This window comes from Scyliorhinus canicula, chromosome 3 (assembly GCF_902713615.1).
Source record: "Scyliorhinus canicula chromosome 3, sScyCan1.1, whole genome shotgun sequence".
In the NCBI taxonomy this organism is placed as follows: Eukaryota; Metazoa; Chordata; class Chondrichthyes; order Carcharhiniformes; family Scyliorhinidae; genus Scyliorhinus; species Scyliorhinus canicula.
In genome coordinates this window covers 251,926,778-251,948,981 of record NC_052148.1, presented here as the reverse complement: position 1 = coordinate 251,948,981, position 22,204 = coordinate 251,926,778, and the positions used below count along the sequence as shown (strand labels likewise).

Sequence of the window (22,204 nt, the reverse complement as noted above, 5' to 3'; positions counted from 1 at the left end):
GATTTGGAATGTTCTGTCTAAGCAGCCTTGGTGAATTCCTGCAGTGCATCGTGCATTGCTAGTACTGTGCACCAGTAGTGGAGAGAGTCAATGCTTGTGAATAGGATGCTTTGTTTTCGTTGGTGTCAAGCTCCTTGAGTACTGTTGGAGCTGCACTCATCCAGATAAGTGGAGAGTATTCCATTGCACTCCTGACTTGTGCCTTGTATATGATGGACAGACTCTGGGGAAGCAGAAGAGCAGTTATTTACCGCAGGATTCCTAGCCGCTCTTGTAGCCACAGTATTTACATGGCTAGTCCAATTCAGTTTCTGATCAATGATCATCCCAACGATGTTGATAGTGGGGGATTCAGCAATGGCAATGCCATTGGATGTCAAAGGACGATGGTTAGATCATCTCTTGTTGGAGATGTTCATTGCCTGGGACTTGTCTGGCACTGTGCTCGTGTGACATAGTAAGAGAGTTTACAGGTTAACTTGCTAATGGGATTACAGTCTCATTAAAAAGAGGTTAGATTTCAATAGTTCGTTAATAAAACAATGTCCTTTATCATAGAATTTACAGTGCAGGAGGTCATTCGACCCTTTTGAGTCTGCACTGGCCCTTTGAAAGATACCCACGTCTCAACCTACTACCCGTAACCACACCTACCCTTTTGGACATTAAGGGGCAATTTAGCACGGCCACTCCACCTACTCTGCACATCTTTGGGTTGTGGAGCGAGAACCACGCAGACACAGGGAGAATGAGCAAACTCCACACAGACAGCGACCCGGGGCTGGGATCGAACCTGGGACTTCAGAGCCGTGAGGCAGCAGTGCTAAATAACACAAGAAGCTATGACTACTATGGGTGACACGGTGGCAGTGTTTAGCACTGCTGCCTCACAGCGCCAGGAGAAAAAAATAATTGGGTACTCTCAATTTATTTTAAAAACATTCTTGTGTTGAACAGAAAATGCAATTCGTAGGACTTCATTGTTGCAGTCAGCCCCATTCCCCCATTCACTAGGGACCATTTTTGATTGTATGACTTTAGGATATCCTGGAGGGATTTTTTTCAACATTTTTACCTCTCAAATAGTTCATCAAAATAAATGCCTCCTTTTTATTTAAACATACGTCAAATTAAGTTGATCTGTTTGCTGACATTTGACACCTTTACTGCAATTTAAACAATCATTCCCTTTATTGTCCTCTCATGTTTACTCTGGATATGAACAAGCTTTGGGGAGCTAATAAACAAAGACTCAGCACTAATAAAAACGTTATCATGTGCAAGATTGCCATTTCCATCAATGTCATGTCAACTCAAGGTATTATTTTAAGTTAAAATAGAAGTTCACAAAAAACAGATATTTCATTTTATTTTAAATTAGGCATCTGAAAATAATAGAAATCAATTACTTCGCTTTGGGAAGCTTATCCTAAACTCTGGAACAGCTACTAATATCACCAATTCTACACAAATACCTTTGGTTCATCATTTTCCACTTCCTTTGTACCAGTGCTGCCTTCTCCTTGTCCCTCCAGGATAACATTTTGCAGACGTTGTGATCCTGCATCCAATGGATGAATCTGAAGCAGTGGATTGGCAGTTGAAAGAGCACTAACACCATCTCGATGCAGCAAGGACTGCGGAGACACTGAAACACATTGTTAAAACATACACTGTGAAATACCTACATTAAAATTCTTAATTTGCACTTACTTCCATTAACACTTCCATCATTTTCACTTATCAAAGTGAAACAGTAGCAAATCAGAGTAAGTAGGGAGCATAAAGCAGCTCGCAAACTGGCAAAGAAAAAACGTTATCAAAACAGCTAATGTGGAATGACCTAACACGATACCAGTAAAAAAGATTAAGAAAAAAAGCGAATGAATTAAACTACGTCACAAAAAAATAAAACAATCTCCATTGGTCTTGGAAATTTTAGTTATTCAAATTTGCAATGTACTTGAAAAGCCTCAGCCTTCTCCAGAAGTCTGGACTTGAACTTAAACCATCTTTGCTCTCAGCTGAGAGAGACAGTGTTTGCTGGAAGTAAATCCTACGGCTCGATCAATTGTCTGTTTATTATTCTTCAGCTGATAATAATAATCAACGTAATTGTTTTTCTACAACTGTTGAATGGCTAAGACAAAGTTCAAAAGTACCATTCAGGTAAAGTTTACATTGAGTGTTCAACACAGGAACTGTAAATGGGGAAAGGATGAGAGTGAATAGTCAAACCTAGAGGCAACAAACGAATGGATGAGGGTTTGAGAAGATGAGTTGAGGCAGGGACAGAGAGAGGCAATGCTACAGAGGTGGGAAGAGGCATCCGTAGTGATGGCACGCATATGTGGCTGGGAGCTTAGCCTCGGGTCAACTACAACACCAAGATTGCGAACAGTTTGCTCCAATTTCAGACTGTTCGCAGGAAAAGGGATGCAATCGGTTGCTGGAAATAGCTATTCGCATATTTATACTTTTGACATTAAGTTTTTAAAATATTGATTCCGCTTTTTTTCAGATAATAGCCGATGTTTTATATCTGCCATTTTCAGGGTTGAAAAAGTGGGTTGGTGCAGATGGGAAAATTAATCTACAAAGCGCCACCAGTAGCACGCAAGAAAACAAAGACGGAGGTGACAAATTCAAGAAAGGTCACCCTCATGCAGTATTTTTGGTCCAGGGTTGAACATCTGAAAGCGCATGGAGGAGGAAAAACACCATAGTTTAATTGGAGAACACGTGAGTAAGCATGGGAGACAGATCTGTGCGGAGTTGCTCCTTCAATCACAGATTCTGAATCTCCCATGCCCCTGCTCCTCCAATAACAGACTCCCTCCCTCCTGCTCTTGCTACTCCTTTGGAGACAGAAGCTGTGGTTGGAGGAGCAGCAAAAGCAGGAAGTAGGGAACCCGGTCATTGGAGCAATTATCTTCGAAGATAGCCCGTTTGACGCAAAGTTTCTCCAATCTCCGGGACCACGACTCTAAGCTTGAGTCAAACTTTAGATATCCTTTGGGACAGGGATGAAACCTCAGAGAAAAGACAAAGGATAGAGGTTGCCAGAATCTTAAAAAGGTAGCCAGGAACAGGCCCAGAAGACCACGAATAAGAGTAGCAGCCAGAAGAGGTCAATCATTTTAATTTTATGTGGTGCTGGTGGGGAGGCCATGGGAAATAAGAGAATTATGCAGGTTGATTTTGTCTTTTACTAATTTATCTAATTAGTAAAAGTGTCTAAACTGCTATGCCTGTTTGATTTATGTTCCATTGCATCAAATAGTTAGAATTTGAGATTAATCTGAACTTAGTTTATTATAAATTGGGGATTGTATTTTGGTGATCAATAGAGATTTTTGGGATGGTAAGGCAGACAACCTTAATTCATGGCGGTGACAGCTTTCCTCCTGTTACTGAAGCACGATGAGCATAATCCAGCAATGTCATGTTCTGGTGTTAGCATGGATTTCATCTTGCTTGTTGAAGTGCTACGGTTACTTTGGTGTCATTGTTAGCGTATCTGCACACCCAAATACTTTTTTCTTACTCTTTGGGAAATAGTGGAGTAAGTGGTGGAAGGATTTCTGAGCTGATTATCAGCCCGTTAACCACCATGGGCTGATATTCCTTCTGTGGGCAACGAGTTCTGGCGTTGGACTCAAAACTGAAGTTTCAGGTCCAGCAGTAGGGACGCTACCATTGTGTCAGAAACCTCAGGTTATTTTGGTGATTTCATACAAATTTACTGGCCCACAATCTTGAAAGTAATACAAGGTAAATAAAGGGGAAATATTATTTTGAAAGAGTACCTTGAGGAACAAGAGATGTAATGACAAACATAAAAATATCAGCAAACCATTTTTAAAAAATCTTACAAATAGTTTGCATAATAGTGAACTTGACTTTTTTCTGAGTAAAATAATTAATATTTACTCAGTATTTTAATTAACATTGTAACTTCCAATTCAATCAAAACTGCTGTTACACTTCTCCTATGTTTTTTCTGTTCTGTTTTTGAATCACTTTTGCACAAGCCACACATTGCCAAATAAAGGTGTTAATTTTCAAGGTGTTCAAAATCCAGCACTGACACATGGTTAGCTGATTTTTTGATCTGATTTAATTCTTGATTTGAGATTAGATGAGCTATGTGTTGTAGTCTTTTATGCTACCTTGTCTAAGGAAGAAAACCCTGAAAAACATTCAACACAAATAAAGAAGTGTTATGGGCCAGGGTTTAGAAAACTCCAAAGTATATTATGGAGTTCACCTGACCTATAACTGTTTATTGATTTTGATTACGATGAGCACAAGAGCCTGCCTTTCAGGTGTTAGTCAACAGAGATCTTAAATGATTTTCATCAAAAAACTAGCTTTATTCTACGAATGTAGTTAACATTAGTAATAACACACAGTGAGAATTTTTATCAACTACAAACATATAGACCCCACACAGCTACAGTAATCAGTGTATAACCCTAAATGAATTCCCCCTTTAACTGTTCCAAATCAGTAACTAAATCCAAGTAAAACCAGAAACCATTTTCAAAGGTGTGGCCCAGCACAGTCTTCTTACTGGTATCAGACTTGTTAGTGATACTCTGTTAGTGAGAACAAAAAAAGGAGTACGTGAAAAATTAAACAGCAACGCCCCCAGAAGAAAATCAAAACTGTAGCCCCTTGAGAAAATCTCAGAAACAGCTCTCGGTGGGGGGTGGGGGGATTCCACAATTCAATGCTAAAAACTGTGCAATACACATATTTTTAGATTAAGACAATGTAGCATGTTGAAGCACCAGTAAGCTAGAACAATGGCTGATACCAGTTTTCCTCTACACTAATTTTCCAATTTCACCAACCAATTACAGGTAATCGCATTCTTCCATTGATGCAAAGGTCAGATGCTTTATAGATATTTATGTTTATTGTTCCTCTGAACTTTCTTCTTGTGTTAAGTGCTATTCTGTACATTCTCTTTCCATACTATATTCAATTCACCAGGTCCCAATCTAAATCATTCACTCCTTGGATATCAACGCGGTCAAACTGTGTGTCATTTTCCTTTGTCTTAACGAATTGCACAGTGGAATCTTTTACATCTGCTTGAAAGGGATTCAAAAGATCGCATAGGACAGTGCAGCATTTGTCAGCATTACAGTGTAGCACTAGTCTGGATTATGTGGTCAAGGCTCTAGAGCGTGGTTCAAATCCAAGACTTTCTGATTCAGAGATTAAGAATGTGTCTGCTGCGCTCAGACCAACATCTGTTTTTGTGGTTTACCATGCCATGACATTTAATCAATTCCTTGATGTAATAATTTACAGGCTCGGCACGACAGTCTAGTTAGCGAATAAACTGAAACATTTACTGTGAACTTATTTCCCCACCCGAGGGCAGAGTAAAACCACATAGATGTAAAGTATATCACCAACAACTCTACATGAGACTATTACCTGCAGTCTGCAGTTCCAAATTTACATCCGAATTCAGCTGGCCAACGTAAGACAATGTACCTCCATTAGCATCTGTAGTCACACACACTATTCTGAAATTAATAAAAATTGCAGTCAAAACAAGCCCCAAGAAAGAAAAGCAAACTTAAGAGCACTCATTATTCTGTTATTCAAAACAGAAAGCAGATCTTGGTCAACAATTCTCACGTGCTAACACAACTTTAAAAAAACATCAAAAATGATAAAAAGATTGGACTCATCTTAGCTGTGACATAATATAGGGCAATTAAAGCAAACAAAATAACATTTGCTTTAGTGTTGAAACAGAAATCGATTTACCAGAGTTTTTCAAAATTCCGTTATCAGTTACACAGCCAGAGCTCAGAGTGTGGTTAGGGGCAAACCCCTAATCCATCTCCTTGCCTGCTCCAAAAAACAATTCAAATTGAATCCAATTCATGGTCCCCACAAGAGACATAGCAGATCCAGGCATTACACCTGACCTCACGCTCAATCTTAGCCAAAAAGCTGAGAAGCAATGATTTACCAGAGTTAGTAGCCGAGTCCACACACTCACGCCCTCTCCAACCTCCTTACAACATTTCCTGAGGTTAATTTTGTATCTGAAACTTGTTGAAATTATTCAACTCTGAGCAAAATTGAGATTCATTTTTATGGGCACCCCTTTCCTGGCTGGCTTAAATCAAAAGTCAGTGTAATAATTTTTGCAACAGGATCCTAGATTCAATGCTGGAAAAGAGAATGAGCTCCATTGGAGCTTTTTGGAAGCTACTCCTCAGGAAAGCAGGAGAGAACCAAATAATACATGAAATCAGAGCCAAGACCTTTAAGCTTACTCTTCAGTGTAAAATTAAAGCTGGTAGATCTGGAAAAATGTTTTCGACCAATTTAAAAAGAAAATGTTTATGGAAGGTTTCTTTTAAGCCTTTTGATACCTTTTTTAGAAGGAGCAAAAATCACTGACAACGTATTAGCTCCATTACATTGCAACATTAGGATCACTCAAACACTGAAATAAAAACAACCAGAAAATGATGCAGCTAAGTGATTGGAATAACAGCAGCTACAAGAAATTGTCTATGCTGTAGGAAATTATCAACTTCATCCAGATATCCAAATAATGTTGTTCTTTGGTATCTAGGGCAAAACTTGAGAAGCACTTTGGTATTCCTAGTGTGCACAAGCTGTGAAAATGAAAATAGTATCAATTTTTATTTTGCTTTCTTTTATTTTATAAAATCTATATAACTTGCTCATTAATCTTCTGCTTGGATTTCGGCAGGGTTGCTTGGTCCAGACCTCACCACAGCCTTGGCTCAAATATTAACAAAAAGAGCTGAATTTCCGAGGTGAGGGCAGAGTGATTACCCTCAAGGCGGTATTAATCGGTGTCTGGCATCAAGGAGCCTTAGTAAAATTAGTGAGAATTAAGAGGGAAAACTCTGCAGCACAAATATATTTGTGATTGTTAAAGGCTAATCATCTCAGCCCCAAGACATCAATACAGGAGTTCCCCAGGGTTGTCTCCAGGCACAACTTCTTCAGCAGTTTCAATGACCTTCCCTGCACCATAAGGTCAAAAGTGAGGATGTTCCATGATGATTGCACAGTGCTAGTTCACATTCCAAACTTCAGATATTGAAGCAGCCCATGCCTGCATGCAGCAAGACTCAGACAACATTTGGATTTGGCTGATAGGTGTAAGTAACACGCACACACTGGCAAGCAATTACAATCTCCAAAAAGAGTGAAGTTAATGATTTTCCCTTGACACTTAGTGCCATTTCCATCACTGAATCCCTTACTAACATCCTGGGGTTACCATTGACCAGAAACTTAATTGGGACAGGTCAAGAGGGTGGGAATCCTGAGATGAGCAACTCACCTTCTGACACTCAAAGGCCATATGCCATCTACAAGGCACAAATCAGGAGGAATATTCTCCACTGCTTGGATGAGTGAAGCTTCAACAACATTCAAAAACTTTGACAGAGTGCAACAGAAAGCAGTCTGCTTGATCGGCATCTCATCCACCACCTTAAACATTCATTGCCCCCACTGCCGGCATACATTGGCAGCGCGTATACCATCTACAAAATGCACGGACGCATCCTGCCAGTGCATCTTCAATGTACTTTTGAAACCTGCAAACTTGACCAACTAGAAGAACAAGGGACGAAGACATGTGGGAATGCCAACAACTGCAGGTTTTCCTCCGAGTCTTACATGATTCTAATTTGGAAATATATCACCACACCTTTGCAGTCACTGGGTCAAAATGATCAAACTCCCTCCTAACAGCACTGTATGCATATCCAAATTACGTGTACTGAGCGTCAGTTCACCACTTTCTCAAAGACAATTAGGGTGGGCAATAAATGATTGAGTTGCCAGCAGTGCTCACATTCTAAGATCAATGTAAAAAATTACTTCCACTTGCACTTTCAGAGCCAGAGTATTTGGGTATGAAGCTGGGTGCATGCACAATGTCTCTTCATCCTGGGCCGATTGCCACCAATTTGTCAGATACAAATCAAACGCACATTTGAAGATTTATTTAATAAAGCAAAATACTGCAGAAGCTGGAAATCTGAAATAAAAACAGAAAATGCTGAAGACAGTGAGGAAAGGTGAACATTTCAAGACGATGACTTTTCATCACAACTGGGAGGTTCTTAAAAGATCAGCAGGAGAAATAGAAAATAGGCGGGGGGAAAAAATTGAAGGAGAAAAATTATTTCAAGCTATTTTTAAGCAACTTTGTCTTCATTCTCAAGGCTTTCTTACAGCAAAAATACAGTTACATGGCTATTAACATCACAAAAAGCCCAAAGTTTGGGTGGTGAAATTAAGTTGGGTGGGGTGGGAGGAATTAGAATCTAGGCATCCAGAATTAATTTGGAGAAAAGTTCAGGAAAAGGACTTGTTGACCCTCCATTAATGCAATGGAATACTAATTTAAATAAAAGCAAAATGCATCTCAACTGTGGCAACCAATTAATCCTTGCAAAGCAGAGAGCTTGGAATTGCATTGTGTTTTTGTATTCTATTCTGTTAGTGATTGTACCTTGTTGATTTGAAGCCTTGTGTGATTGCATACCGTCTACGAAGTCAACACAATTTCCAAACTGTACCTCTCATCCTTGGCCAATGTGCCTCCCTTGATGGGGAAAAAAATGCAAAGTTTTAGAATTCATCAATAAATTCTAAAACTTATTTTTCTCTATCAAAAAAGTTGCACTGGAGATATTTTGCTGCACATATATATGCATAAATATCCTAACCATCTTTTGCTATGCAGAATTAGACTAAATATAAATCTCTGTTGTAATGGAAATGTATTTGGTGAAAATGTTTATCAGCAAAATGATTTTTAAAAAGGCTATTACATTTGAGAGTGCAAGTTGAGGTGATCTGTTTTGCTTCGAAAAATAGCAGAATTTTCATGATTGCGTTGGGAGTAGATATAGCAGCATGCACGAACTGCTTAGAGACATATAATAATTATTTTAATGAGGAGAAATTACTATTTTTTAAAACCAGCTTGTTTAAAATATGTGCAAAGAACAAATGACGACGGTGCAGTGTTAAATACTGAATTCAGAAGGCCTGTGAAATTCAAAATTTGGCTTCCACTGAGGAATATTATTCTCACGAGAATTAATTCTCACGATTTCTTCAGTTTCCCCACGAGGATATAAAAGAGAAAAGCAAAAACATGCAGCCCCAAAACGTTTACATTTTCAGTTGAACTAAAACAATCTGAACACATTAGCATCCAAATTGTACAAAATTGTATTGTAAACATGTATTCAAAAGCAGATGAAACTTAAGACACAGCAGCCAATTGCTGTTCATCGCGAAGCACAAAAACACCAAATATGATGAATGATGATTTGATTTATCCGCTGGTTTCTACGGTTAATATTCTTCCCCACACAAACCTAAACAGAACAATGGATGCATTATTCCTGGAAATATTCCAGAATTATTTGGATATCATGCATCTGAAAGAAAATATTGTATTAGATGCTGCAGTATCAGCAAGAATTACTTCAGATATTTACCAATGCAAATAAAAATATCCTGACAATTATATATCTGTAATGTCAAAATATCTTAATTGAGAGAATTTGCAGAAAAGCCAGTGTCAAAGCTTTCCGATGAAAAAGCCAAGTTATAAGCTTCTACACATATAAAAGTATAATACCAATAGGCATGAAAATATGAACAAGTTTTGAAAAGAAAATCAGCATAAACTGCAATTTAATGTATCTTGGGATTCAGCTGTCAAAAGTGGGAGGAAAGTTCAACAGTGTTGTTTGAACCCTGAAGGGTTACTAGGTTATGATATATTTCAAACAGTGAGCTATTTTACATAACACAAACAATTATTTTGTCAACAGGGATTTGACTTAATGCAGCATCAAATGCAAGATTTTGTTACTTGGATAAATTATTATAACGGAAAATTTCATGAACACTGGTACTGTATTGTATGTCATCAAAGTCAAGGATTTTCAGCTTCCATGCGAACAAAAATGATGCATGAAATCTACAAAACACCAGTAGAAATTCTATTACCATAAGCACTCCAACAAAAGAAAACAGGATTTTCCTCACAGGATTGCTTGGGATATACAGGAAAAAACACAGGTCATACCAGCGGTATCCATCTCATCCTCATCTACCTTCTTTTAACTTCTCAGCATAACCTATTATTGTCGCCTTTTATATGGTTAACTAGCTTTGCCTTACACACACCTACCAGTATATTATTCGTCTCAACCACTCACTATAGCAACAAATCCCATGCTCTGACCACTCTAAAAATAAAGAAGGTTCGTCTGAATTCCCCATTTAATTTCTGAGTGACCACTTTACATAAATGGCAACCAATTTTGCTCTTCCCCACAAGTGGGAGCTCCATCAAAATCTTTCATAATTTTAAAGATGTCTATTAGGTCACTTCTCTGCAAGAGGCCCAGCCTGTCCAACCTTTCATAATCGGTATAACCCCAGTTCTGGCATCATCCTTCGAAATGTTTTCAGCACTCTGTCCAGTCCTCTATATGCTTTCTTGGATATGGCAACCAGTACTTAAAACAATCCTCCCAAGTGTGATCGAACCAAGGTTTTCTTTGGACTTAACAGAACCTCTCTACTGGTCAATTCTATCCCTCCAGAATTAAACCTTAGTGCTTGGTTGGCTTTTGTTACAGTCTTGTGAACAAAGGATGTTATTCTCTAAGTTTGACTACAGTGACCTAATATTTTTCCTCTTTACTTAAATGTAGTTGTATAGTTTCGATTCTCATCTTCTGGTTGCATTTTCGCAAGATCAGTTGTCTCCCTGGTAAATGCCAAAGCAAAATAATCATCTTGCTTCCAGTGGATCAAATGCTCAGCTATATTTTCCATCCAATTATCATTAAGGGTCTGAATTGCAAAATGGCATTCCCTCAAAACACTGTTGAAAACAATAAATGAATCCAGTAAAAAACTAAATTTATTTATTGATCAAGGTTTTTGCTCATGTTGCTAAAATCACCATCACCAGCTCAGCGGAGATCTGGGTATTTTACAGACTTTTTTTCCTTGTATGAAGTCAAGTCAATTTGCTCAACATATCTCCAAATATTAAACATCTGTGGAAACAAACTTGTCACATTAAACATGATTGCATCCTGAATACATTAGCAAAATCCCTAAACCCCACTCCTTCCTCCTGCGTTCCTCCTTTAAGATGCTTAAAACCAGGCTCTTTAACCATATATTTGGTCACCCTATCCTAATGTCTCTTTATGTAATTCTGCATTAACCATTTGTCTATTTATGTTCCTATGGAGTACCTTGGAATGTTTTACGGTGTTAAACGAGCTGTATAAAACCATTACCCTCTCACCCTGTTCACCTCCTTGTATTGCCCTTAGCTCCGCTCCCTCCAGTTCATAAACGTAGGAGACAACTCCACTGCCAGATCTGGCTGCACCACAGGTCCTGGTCTTTTTCCTTGTATGACAACTGCACACTGTTCCAAGAAAATCCTAGAATGCAAAGATAACCCCTGACTTCTTGTCTCTACAGTAAATCGCCTTAAAGCTTTCTCCCATTGTTGCCACCCTCAGTGCTAACAAAAAGTGTGAACTCCAAAGTGGCCCCCTGTCCAAACCCTGAAGTCCCTTCTTTCTATGGTTTCTTTATCTTCCTTTATGCTCTTCCTGGGTAGATCTTGTCCAGGAAACCCACCTGCTGCTCCTTTGACCCTATTGCCACTAAACTGATCACCCAATTCCCCCTCCCGGTCCCCACGTTAGCCGATTGTTAATGGCTTTCTCTCTTTCAGATGTTGTCCATCACTCCTTTAAATCAACCGCAATCACAAATTCAACTCTACACTCCATTGTCTTAGCAAACTACCATCTCCAATTTTTTCTCCTCCAAAGCCCTTGAACATATCACCTCCAAAATCCATTCCCAACTTTCCTGCATATCCATATTTTAACCCTTTCAATCAAATTTCCGATCCTGCCACAGTGTCTCTCAAAGTTACAAATTACTTCCGATGCGACTATGACAAAGGTAAACTGTTCCTCCTCATCCTTCTCAAACTGCCTGCAGCCGGACATGGCTGATGACCCCATTCGACTCCAAACCCTCTCCAATGTCACCATTGCTCTCAGCTGCTTCTATTCTTATCTATCAAATCAAGTAGAGAATTACTTACAATGGTTTCTCTCCCTATATGTGGACTGTTAACTATGTGTACTCCCAAGGAGTAATCAGCCTTAGCCCCTTCCAATTTCTCGTCGACACAATTCCTTCAGCAAAAGCTTTTCACATGCACAACTGACAACACTCAGCTCTACCTCACCATCAACTGTTCCAACTCCCCCACTCCTGCTAAATTATTAGACTGCATGCCCAATATTAAATATTGAATGAGCGGAAATGTTCTCGCATTAAATATTGTGAAGAATACTGCTTTGTTCTGGTCCCCAATCCAAACTCTATTCCATACTTACCTCCTCCATCCCTGGCAATACACAGATTAAATAGTCTGTTTGCAACGGTGGTGCAATACTTGACCCTGAGTGTTATAATAATAATCTTTATTGTCACAAATAGGCTGACATGAACACTGCAATGAAGTTACTGTGAAAAATCCCTAGTAGCCACATTCCGACACCTGTTCTGGTACACAAGAGGGAGATTCAGAATGTCCAATTTACCTAACAGCATGTCTGCTGGGCTTGAATCGCACTATCCTCAATCTATACCCACTTCTGACTTTCAGTTTATTTGGTGCTAAAAGACACATCCGTGACTTTATTGCTTCTATACTCGATTATCAAATTCACACATTCCCATATTCCATCCGTCATAAACTTGAGGCTATCCAAACCTCTTGTTTCCCCGGTCTTAACTTGCACCAAGTACCATTCACCTATCACCCCTGTACTCGCTTGTCCTACTTGGCTCACAGTTGAGCAACATCTTGGATATTAAAATTTGCGTTTTTGTTTTCAATTCACACTACAGCCTCACCTTCCCCACCTCTGCAATCTTAGCCAGTCACACAATCAACCAGAAAATGTGTTTCTGGCCTCCCGAGCAACCCCAATTTTAATTGCTCCACCACTGATGGCTAGGCCTTCAACTGCTTAAGCCCTAACTCTGAATTCATTCCCTACACCTCTCTAAATCTTTAAAACCTCCCTCTTTGATTAAAGCTTTTGATCATCTATGCACTAATACCTCATTATGTGACCTGGGTGACTAATTTCATTTTATAATACGAAGCACCTTGGGAGGTTTTTTCTTTTTAATAAATTTAGAGTACCCAATTCATTTTGTTCCAATTAAGGGGCAATTTAACATGGCCAATCCACTTACCCTGCACATCTTTGGGTTGTAGGGGGCAAAACCCACACAGACACGGGGAGAATATGCAAACTCCACACGGACAGTGACCCAGGGCTGGGATCGAACCTGGGACCTCAACGCCATCAGGCAGCAGTGCTAACCACTGCACCACCATACCACCCATTCCTTGGGAGGTTTTATTATCTGTAAAGCATTAAATAAATGAATACAAGTTGTGCTGTATCAATGCTTGTTGAATCCAGCCCCTGCAGTCAAAGCCAAACTGGGTGGTGCTTCAAAAGAGATGGTTGGCCGAGTGACTGACTCCCTTGTCACACACAGTGCCACCTGAGCGGTTTCTCCCTAGTGCTACTTGGCCAACCACCACCAACCCCTCACCTTCCTCTCCCCTTTCACCTCTTGTTTTAAACTGTGACAAACTATATTTGTTTACTCCTTACAACTTCAGGGCGACACAGCGCATAGCACTGCTGCCTCTCAGCACCAGGGACCCGGGTTCAATTCCAACCTCGGGTGACTGTGTGTGTGGAATTTTCACATTCTTCCCATGTCTGCGTGGGTTTCCTTCGGGTGCTCCGGTTTCCTCCCACAGTCCAAAGATGTGCAGGTTGGGTGGATAGGCCATGCTAACTTGCCTGGAGGTAGGGTTACAGGTGGAGGATTGGATTGGTTCTAAATGTGTGCTCCTTAAGAGGGTCGATACAGACTTGATGGGCCGATTGGCCTCCTTCTGTTGTGTAGCGATTCGATAAACTAACAAAATGAGAGTGAATGAGGTAGTTGGCATGACGGTGCAGCCAGCACAGACTAGCGGGGCCGAAGGGCGGGTATCAGGGCTGTTCAGTGTTAGCGGTGCAGTAAGAACCCCCGCCCCCAGTACCTGTGCTGACCATCCAGATTCTCCAAGGAGACAGTGACCGGGACGCTCTCGATGAAAGGGGCCGAGTCCCCGCCCGCGCTGTTGCCGCTATAGGCCGTCACGGCGCCGCTGCGTCCTCCTCCTCCGCTGCTGGCAGAGCAAGAGGCCGGGTCCGTCCTGCCAGCGGCGGCGGGGGCCACTCTCCTGCTCAGCTGAACGGTGGCGAAGGGGGACAGAGTGAAGTCGGCCCGCGGCAGGGCCTGTGCGCAGCCAGCTCCTTCCATCTCCTCCGAATCCACCTCCATGCGCAAGCGCGGCCGGGGACCGAGCGCGAGCCCCGCGCCAGCCAATCGGATCATAGCTCCCGGGAGAGGGGGCGGGGCAGAGGCGGAGAGGGGGCGGGGCAGAGGCGGAGAGGGGGCGGGGCAGAGGCGGAGAGGGGGCGGGGCAGAGGCGGAGAGGGGGCGGGGCGAACAGGCACGCGCAGAACCCGGCCTTCCCAGTGTTGTTTGCCGCGTCGTTGGAATTGTCTGCCGTTAGGACGGCGCCAACAACCTTCATTCCCTCCGCGTTATCTCTAAACAAAATAACACCCCTCCCGGGCTTCAAACCAGGGCCCTAGATCTTGCCCCGACACACAACGGGAAGTTCGGGCGTTTTCAATAAACATTTATTTGCGCTCATGAATTCAATTGTGGGGGAGGGAAGGAGCCTCTCCGACGGTTGCCAACGTCGCCGCTGCGTCCTGACGTCAGAGGGAAGCGTGGGAAGGCTGCGGCGCGGCTCATCGACCAATCGGAACGTCGCCCTGTGAGGTCATTGCCTGGGGGCGGGGCCCGGCCGGTGCGCGCGCGCTAGTCAGACTGCAGCAGTGGCAGTGACGCCCCGGAGGAGATGCAGACAGAGCAACTATCCAGCCCGCAGCAGGGCAAGTCGCAGCTCAACGCGGCGGGGGACGGATCGCGGCCCGCGTTGTCAGCCCGCACGATACCACAGGACGGTCAGTATGCGCTCCGGGCGATCAGCGCTTGCTATGCGGTTACAAATCCCAAGGGCGGGAAACTCGTTGCTAATTGTCCCTGTCGCAGCCACAACATTGAATGGCGTGGGTGGACCAAGTGGTTGTGGGCAATGAATTGGGATTAGTTTTAAAGTACGTGGTAAGAAGTCTTACAACACCAGGTTAAAGTCCAACAGGTTTGTTTCAAACACGAGCTGTCGGAGCACTGCTCCTTCCTCAGGTGACTCTTGAGGACTCTCGAGTCACCTGAGGAAGGAGCAGTGTTCCGACAGCTCGTGTTTGAAACAAACCTGTTGGACTTTAACCTGATTTGTAAGGCTTCTTACTGTGCTCACCCCAGTCCAACGCCGGCATCTCCACATTATAGATGGGGATATGGATAGGGGGGGGGGGGGGGTGGTAGCACATCTTTGCATTGCAACTTGCGGAGGTAAAAGTTGTGTATGGATTTCTTGGCAGGTCGAAAGTGCGGTATGTTTTTAATTATGTTCTGTGGATACATCTGTGATTATGTTTTAGACAGATTATTTACATTGCTCGTCGTTGAACTGCAAGCAGCAGAATTCCCAGTTGGTAGAAATTAAAGGCATTCCTGATTTTACAGATAACGCAACACCGCCAGTTGAAGCTGCAATTTTGTGCAAAATTGCTTCTCATTAATCAGTTATGGATTTTTGATTGAAATTGTGCAGGCCAAACAGCTGAGTTTCCAAAACCAAGTTATTCTGGAAATAATCCTGCCTGAAATGCCATTTTTGCGAGAGTGGCCATCAGAATGTCTCTTGCATTAAAGAAATTAGAAACAGCACAAGGTCCATAGCGCCAGGGTCCTAGGTTCGATTCCTGGCTTGGGTCACTGTCTGTGCGGAGTCTGCACTTTCTCCCCGTGTCTGCGTGGGTTTCCTCTGGGTGTTCCAGTTTCCTCCCATAAATCCCGAAAGACGAGCTTGTTAAGTGAATTGGACATTCCAAATTCTCCCTCTAGTATACCGGAACAGGTGGCGAACGGTGTGGCGACTAGGGGATTTTCACAGTAATTTCATTGCAGTGTTAATGTAAGCCTACTTGTGACAATAATAAAGATTATTAAAGTGAAAAGGCAGATTTGCATCTTTACATGAAGAGATTAGAAAGCTCAGAATGCTGGATGGAAAAGTCAGTTGTCGCAATTGACTTATTAAAAAATAATGTTAGTTGATATTATAGATCAATTTAAGAGATGAAAAGGTGGGTCGTCGTGTCACAAAGGAGAGTGTGTTTTAGGCTCTAATTTTCTAACTCTGTTTTAGCAGGTGCAAAATCACAGGCTGGGGCTCATTTTTCTCTAAAAACAAGAGGGCTGGGAGTTCATCTGATGGTTTTTAAAATTCTTTCATGGGGTGTTGCTGGCTGGGCCAGTTTTAATTGCCCATTCATTATTACCCTTGAGAAGGTGCTGGTGAGCAGGCTTCTCGAACTGCTGCAATCCATGTAGCGTAGGTACACCCACAGTGTTTGCAGACGAAATTCCAGAATTTTGACCCAGTGACAGCAAAGGCAATATAGTTCCAAGTTAGGATAGTGTGTGGCTTGGAGGGGGCTTGCAGGTGGTGGTGTTCCCATGCATCTGCTGCCATTATCGTTCTATCTGATCACAGTAAGAAGTCTTACAACGCTAGGTTATTTTCAAATCACGAGCTTACGGAGCACTGCTCCTTCCTCAGGTGAATGGAGAGGTAGTTTCCAGAAACATTTCCAGAAACTACCTCTCCATTTACCCATGGAAGGAGGAGTGTTCAGAAAGCTAGTGATTTGAAACAAACGTGTTGGACTTTAACCTGGTGTTGTAATACTTCTTACTGTGCCCACCCCAGTCCAGCGTCGGCATCTCCACATTGTGGCGGAGAGGTTGAGGAGAAAGCTAGAGTACAGACTGAAGGAAAGATAGTGTAAGAGCAGATCATAGTTAATGAAATTGTGTAGAGATTAGTAGTAGATGAGTGTAGATTATATGTTAATTATCAACTATATTATATAGGAGTAAGTGTCAAATCCAATTAAGTAGTGTTCATAAATTTATAGCTTTGTTCAATTTAAAAGCTATTTGTGGTCTTTGTGAATACTACGCCAACCACCCTGAATTTAGCAACACCACACCTTGTAGATGGTGGACAGGCTTTGGGGAGTCAGGTGGTAAGTTACTCACTGTAGAATTCCCAGCCTCTGACCTGCTCTTGTGCACACATCTACCCTATTCCTAATCTTAAAGACCTAAAAAAAAAATCTTCCATTATTTGCATGGTACTTTTGATGAACACTTTGCAGCCTATAAAATAATTTTAAAGTGTAGTCACTTGAAAAATAGTGAATCATAGAATTTATAGTGCAGAAAGAGGCCATTCAGCCCATCGAGTCTGCGCAGGCCCCTGGAAAAAGCACCCCACTTAAGCCCACACCTCCACCCCCTGCAACCCAGTAACCCCACCCAATCTTTTTGGACACTAAAGACAATTTAGCATGGCCAATCCACCTAACCTGCAAATCTTTGTACTGTGGGAGGAAACCTGAGCACCGGGAAGAAACCCACGCAGACACTGGGAGAACGTGCAGACTCCGCACGGACAGTGACTCAAGTCGGGAATCAAACCTGGGACCCTGGAGCTGTGAAGCAACTGTGCTACCGTGCTGCCCTATGAAGCTGCATCTAGCTCTAGGGGAAGACTACAACCAGGGGCCATGAATATAAAGCAATTACTAATACTTAAGTCCAATAGAGAACTTGGGATAAAAACAGAAAATGCTGAAATAAGTCAGCTGGTCTGGCCGCATCTGTGGAGAGAAAGGGTTAATGTTCGAAGATCTAAATGACCCTTTTTAATTCAGATAGCAATAGGACTGTGAAACCTGCAGTCGTGAGAAGTATTTCATCAGAACCATTCAATACATTTCAAGGAGTATAACTACCTGATGGACCATTTAGGATGAATGGATGGTTTCTTTGTTGTCATCCAATGTAATGCTGTCTTCCCTGTGAACACCTTGAAAGCATGGAATTTGCCCATAAAAGAATGTGAAAATTTGTAAGTGCTAAAAAGATAGGCACACACCATAAAAGGCACAACAAAATTATAAATACTACAAATATTAGGTAGCCTGTAATTGTGTCTCACTGGAACAAGTAGATATGCTTGTCTATTTCGGACAAAAGATAACTGAAGGTGGTAGGTGCAATGCCAAAATGAGAACCATAGAGATATCCAGAAGTAATTTTGTGAAGATAGAGGATGTTCAACAACAAGAAAACTCAAGTTTGTAACAAGGAAAACCATTCATAAGATGCTACGTTCCATCTACTTCCCTGTATGCCTCAGAAACCTGGATGATAAATAAAGAACTGCGGAAGACAATAGAAGTATTTTGAAATATGGATGCAAAGATGTAGACTAAACATTTTGTACACAGACTATAAGACAATTGAAGAGGTTCTTGAAATTGCAAAAACATAAAGAATGCTTAAAAAGTGACATTCAGAAAAGAAAATATCTGCACCGTTGCCATTTGTTCAGAGCTAAAAGCCTCCACATACCTCTTCCAGAGGGGAAAGGTGGAGGGCACCAGATAGAGGGGTCAACATAGTTGTGGTTGGATGCTGGACATCAGAGCAATTTCAGATGAACGACAGTGAATATGTGAGGGTGGATGCAAAGCAGATGAACATGACATACCATAACAGCTCATCGCTTGGCAGAGGTTGCTGAAAGCAGCAGTAGTGATTAAAATGCAGAAGCACTATGTCAAAAAATGAATGCTGGAATCACGCCCAAAATAAGAACAACTAAAACAAACCTTGGGTGCCGATCCCATCCTATTGTGTATTGTAACTTCCAATTACAGAACTTGTGTTGTGTGGCTTCCATCCTTGTGGAACATGCATCTTGTATATCGTCATCAAAATGATGTTTTTATGTATATTCCACACATACATGCTGTATGCATAGAAAATAGTCGAAATGCTACTCATATTCCATTTATAAAATCTAATAGGTCACACCTTCCAAGTTGAGTATTACTCAATTTTCATTTATACAGTGCCTTCAATGTATTATAACATTCCACGTTACTTCACGGGAGCAGCTACACCATGCTACCTCAGGAGATATGAGAGAAGAAACCCAAGAACTTGGTCAGAGAAGTTGGCTTTAAGGTGAAAAGAAAGGTTGAAAGATGGAGAGACTTATCGAGGGAATTCCAGAGTTTTAGGCCTGGGCAACTGGACATGACGGCCAATAGTGGAACAATTGTAATCTGCCATGATCTTATTAAATGATGTAGGCTCGAGGGGCTGAATGGCCAACTCCTGTTCCTATTTCTTATGGTCTTTAGAGGCCATAATTAGCAGAGTGCAGATATCTCCGGGCTTGTGGTGCAACAGGAAATTAGAAATAGGGGAGGGCCCAGGCCCCCCACACATTTGGAAACAAGGTTAATAACTCGAGTTGCAAAATGTGAAGTAAATGAGCTAGAAGAAGCAAAAACATTGTATTGGCAAATCTTTTAAGAGCCTATTATTGTGAGAGGACCATTACCCACGGTGGCTAAAAACAGAGATCAAAAAGACGCCTGGTTAACTTGAACTTGGTCTATCTTTTCAAGTTTGCGACTGTTCCTTCAGCTGAGGTTCCTGCTGTGCTTAAATAGTGCTCCCACGTATTACCACAAAACACAGAATAGCAGCTGCAAAAGTTTTTAATGGACTGTTAAAAGCCACTCGGGGTGTGTGAGGTTATGGACATTATTTTTCCGTCACCCCTTCATTTGTAATTGGTTTTGAGTGGTCTTGTGTGCGAGTGTGAATCTGTTTAGAAAGTGAGAAGTTTGTTGTCCCCACTGGAAATCTGTAGTTTTTTTTCTGTTGAATGAAAACTTAATAAGGAAAAGGGGACAAAGCAAAGGAAGTGGAGATCAAATTTTCCCAGAATCATAGAGTCCCTATAAGTGCAGAAGGAGGCCATTCGGCTCATCGAGTCTGCCCTGACCCTTCGAACGACCACTTGACCTTTCGGCAATTTAACATGGCCAATCCATAGAACGTGGACATCTTTGGACTGTGGGAGGAAAACGGAGCACCCGGAGGAAACCCATGCGGACATGGGGAGAATATGCAAACTTCACACAGTCACCCGAGGTAGGAATCAAACTCGGGTCCCTGGTGCTGTGAGGCAGCAGTGCTAACCACTGTGCAATAATGAGTTGTATTGCAGGTAGAGGTAGTATCAAGCAAGAACTAATGTTCTGTTCTAATCTCTTGTTTGGTTTTGAATGTCCTTTTGTTATTAGTTCTTCCCTGGTCTCAACCTGACTGCAAACTCTCATATCATATCCTACTCAAAACTTTCAATTTGAGCGCAAAAACATCAGGTCTGGCATTCTGCTGCTGTACTGAGGGAATGCAGCACTGTTGGAGGGTGCTGTTGCAGATGAGACTTTAAATGGGACTCTTAGATTTCATGGAATTTACAGTGCAGAAGGAGGTCATTTGGCCCATTGAGTCTATACCGGCCCCTGAAAGAGCACCCTACCCTACCTCCACCATATCCCCGTAACCCAGCAACCCCACCTAACTCGGACACTACAGAGCAATTTAGCGTGACCAGTCCACCTAACCTGCACATCTTTGGACAGTGGGAGGCAACCCAAGCAGTCGCAATGAGAACGTGCAGAGACCCCTAGCCAGGAATTGAAACCGGTCCCTGGTGCTGTGAAGCAACAGTTCTAACCACTGCTACGTGTCTTCCCCTTCAGTGCAAGTAAAAGTTCCCACAATACTAGTTTGAGGAAGAGCAGGGGAGCTATCCCTGATGCCCGAACCAATATTTATCCCTCAATCAGCATTACAAAAACAAATGATTTGGTCGCACTCACATTCATAGAATCATAGAATTTACAGTGCCCATTGTGAGAGCTACTGTACTACTATGTATTAGCTACTCTGTTTCTTGTATTACACAGTGACTTTATTTCAGAAGACAATTCCTTAATTGGCACCAAAATACTTTGCAACATTGTGGTTCTGAAAAGTACTACATAAATGCAAGTCTTTATATTGATCAGTTGAGACCTCCACATAAATCTCCTGTCGTATTTTGTCTATTTGGATTTTGTTTTGCTAATTCTCTGCAGCTCATCAAACTTATGGGTGGAGAGAGGAGAATGTAATTCTAGTTGACTCTTGTCCATGCACAGTTTCACAACATTTGTTTCTGTTCAGGTTACGTGCAGATTCTAGCCAAATGACTCACCAATTATGAAACTTTTCCAAGTTGTGCAGTAAAATCTGAACTATTCCATATATGAAGCAATGCCGGTGCTACATGACTCTGAATCCCTTCACAGACTTTGTTTTTGATGCAAAAGAATAAGACTGCAATTTTTTTTTTACTACAAATCTTTAATATTGATGTACCTGTGGCGTTTTAAATTTAAACTATGAAAACCCTATTTAGCCAAAAGGATTGAATTTACCAATCTTTTGGAAGCACTGTTTCAATTGTTCTGGTTATGCACTTGTCCAAGACTGCAAGACAATAATATAGCCTTTTAAGACCTTTGGCAAATGTGAAGGAAGGTTCGGATCCTTTTCCTGAAAGGTTACACAGGTATTTAAGGAATCATTTGTGTTGAGTGAGTGGAGTAATCTGCATTTTTGTGCAAAATAGCCAAAGTTCAGCACTTCAATTCAAGAACAATAGGACCTACTCTTGTGTATTTTCAGCCTGACTGCCAGTTTGTTTGTACAGATTGTTAATCTATTTACAGATTATGACTAGTAAAATTGCTCTTATACTTTCTTTCTTCCTCCATCGTTTGTATTTGACACTGGCTCTATAAACAGTTTTAAGTGTTCCTTTATTATGTCATTAGTTAAGGTCCTGTAAACATTCTTGCCAAATTGCAGTAATCAACTTTAACAAAGTTGTTAATTG

The 22,204-nt window shown here is 41.6% G+C and overlaps 2 protein-coding genes across 12 annotated transcripts in view; one reads left to right on the top strand and one right to left on the bottom strand.

The window, feature by feature from the left end:
• The window catches only part of LOC119963433 (high mobility group B protein 6-like), a 58,141-nt gene extending 43,591 nt beyond the window's left edge, over nucleotides 1–14,550 (bottom strand). For 8 of the 11 annotated variants that reach the window (XR_005460103.1, XR_005460104.1, XR_005460105.1 and 5 more), the window contains exons 1-3: nucleotides 14,243–14,550; nucleotides 5,455–5,546; nucleotides 1,476–1,648 (exon numbers count right to left, since the gene is read on the bottom strand). Coding sequence is in view for 8 of the 11 variants with exons in the window: in XM_038792555.1 (XP_038648483.1) it covers nucleotides 1,476–1,648; nucleotides 5,455–5,546; nucleotides 14,243–14,526 (549 nt within the window). In the remaining 3 variants the exon portion in view is untranslated. Of the gene's footprint in view, nucleotides 1–1,475; nucleotides 1,649–5,454; nucleotides 5,547–7,879; nucleotides 8,066–8,542; nucleotides 8,636–14,242 lie in introns of all 11 variants that reach the window. The other 3 variants (XM_038792558.1, XM_038792559.1, XM_038792560.1) reach the window with 3 other exon arrangements.
• A 194-nt stretch (nucleotides 14,551–14,744) lies between these two features.
• LOC119963431 (wolframin-like) overlaps nucleotides 14,745–22,204 on the top strand; it is a 51,869-nt gene continuing 44,409 nt past the window's right edge. The window contains exon 1 of the mRNA XM_038792547.1: nucleotides 14,745–15,221. Coding sequence (XP_038648475.1) covers nucleotides 15,116–15,221 — 106 coding nt within the window. The 5' untranslated portion in view covers nucleotides 14,745–15,115. The remainder of the gene's footprint in view (nucleotides 15,222–22,204) is intronic.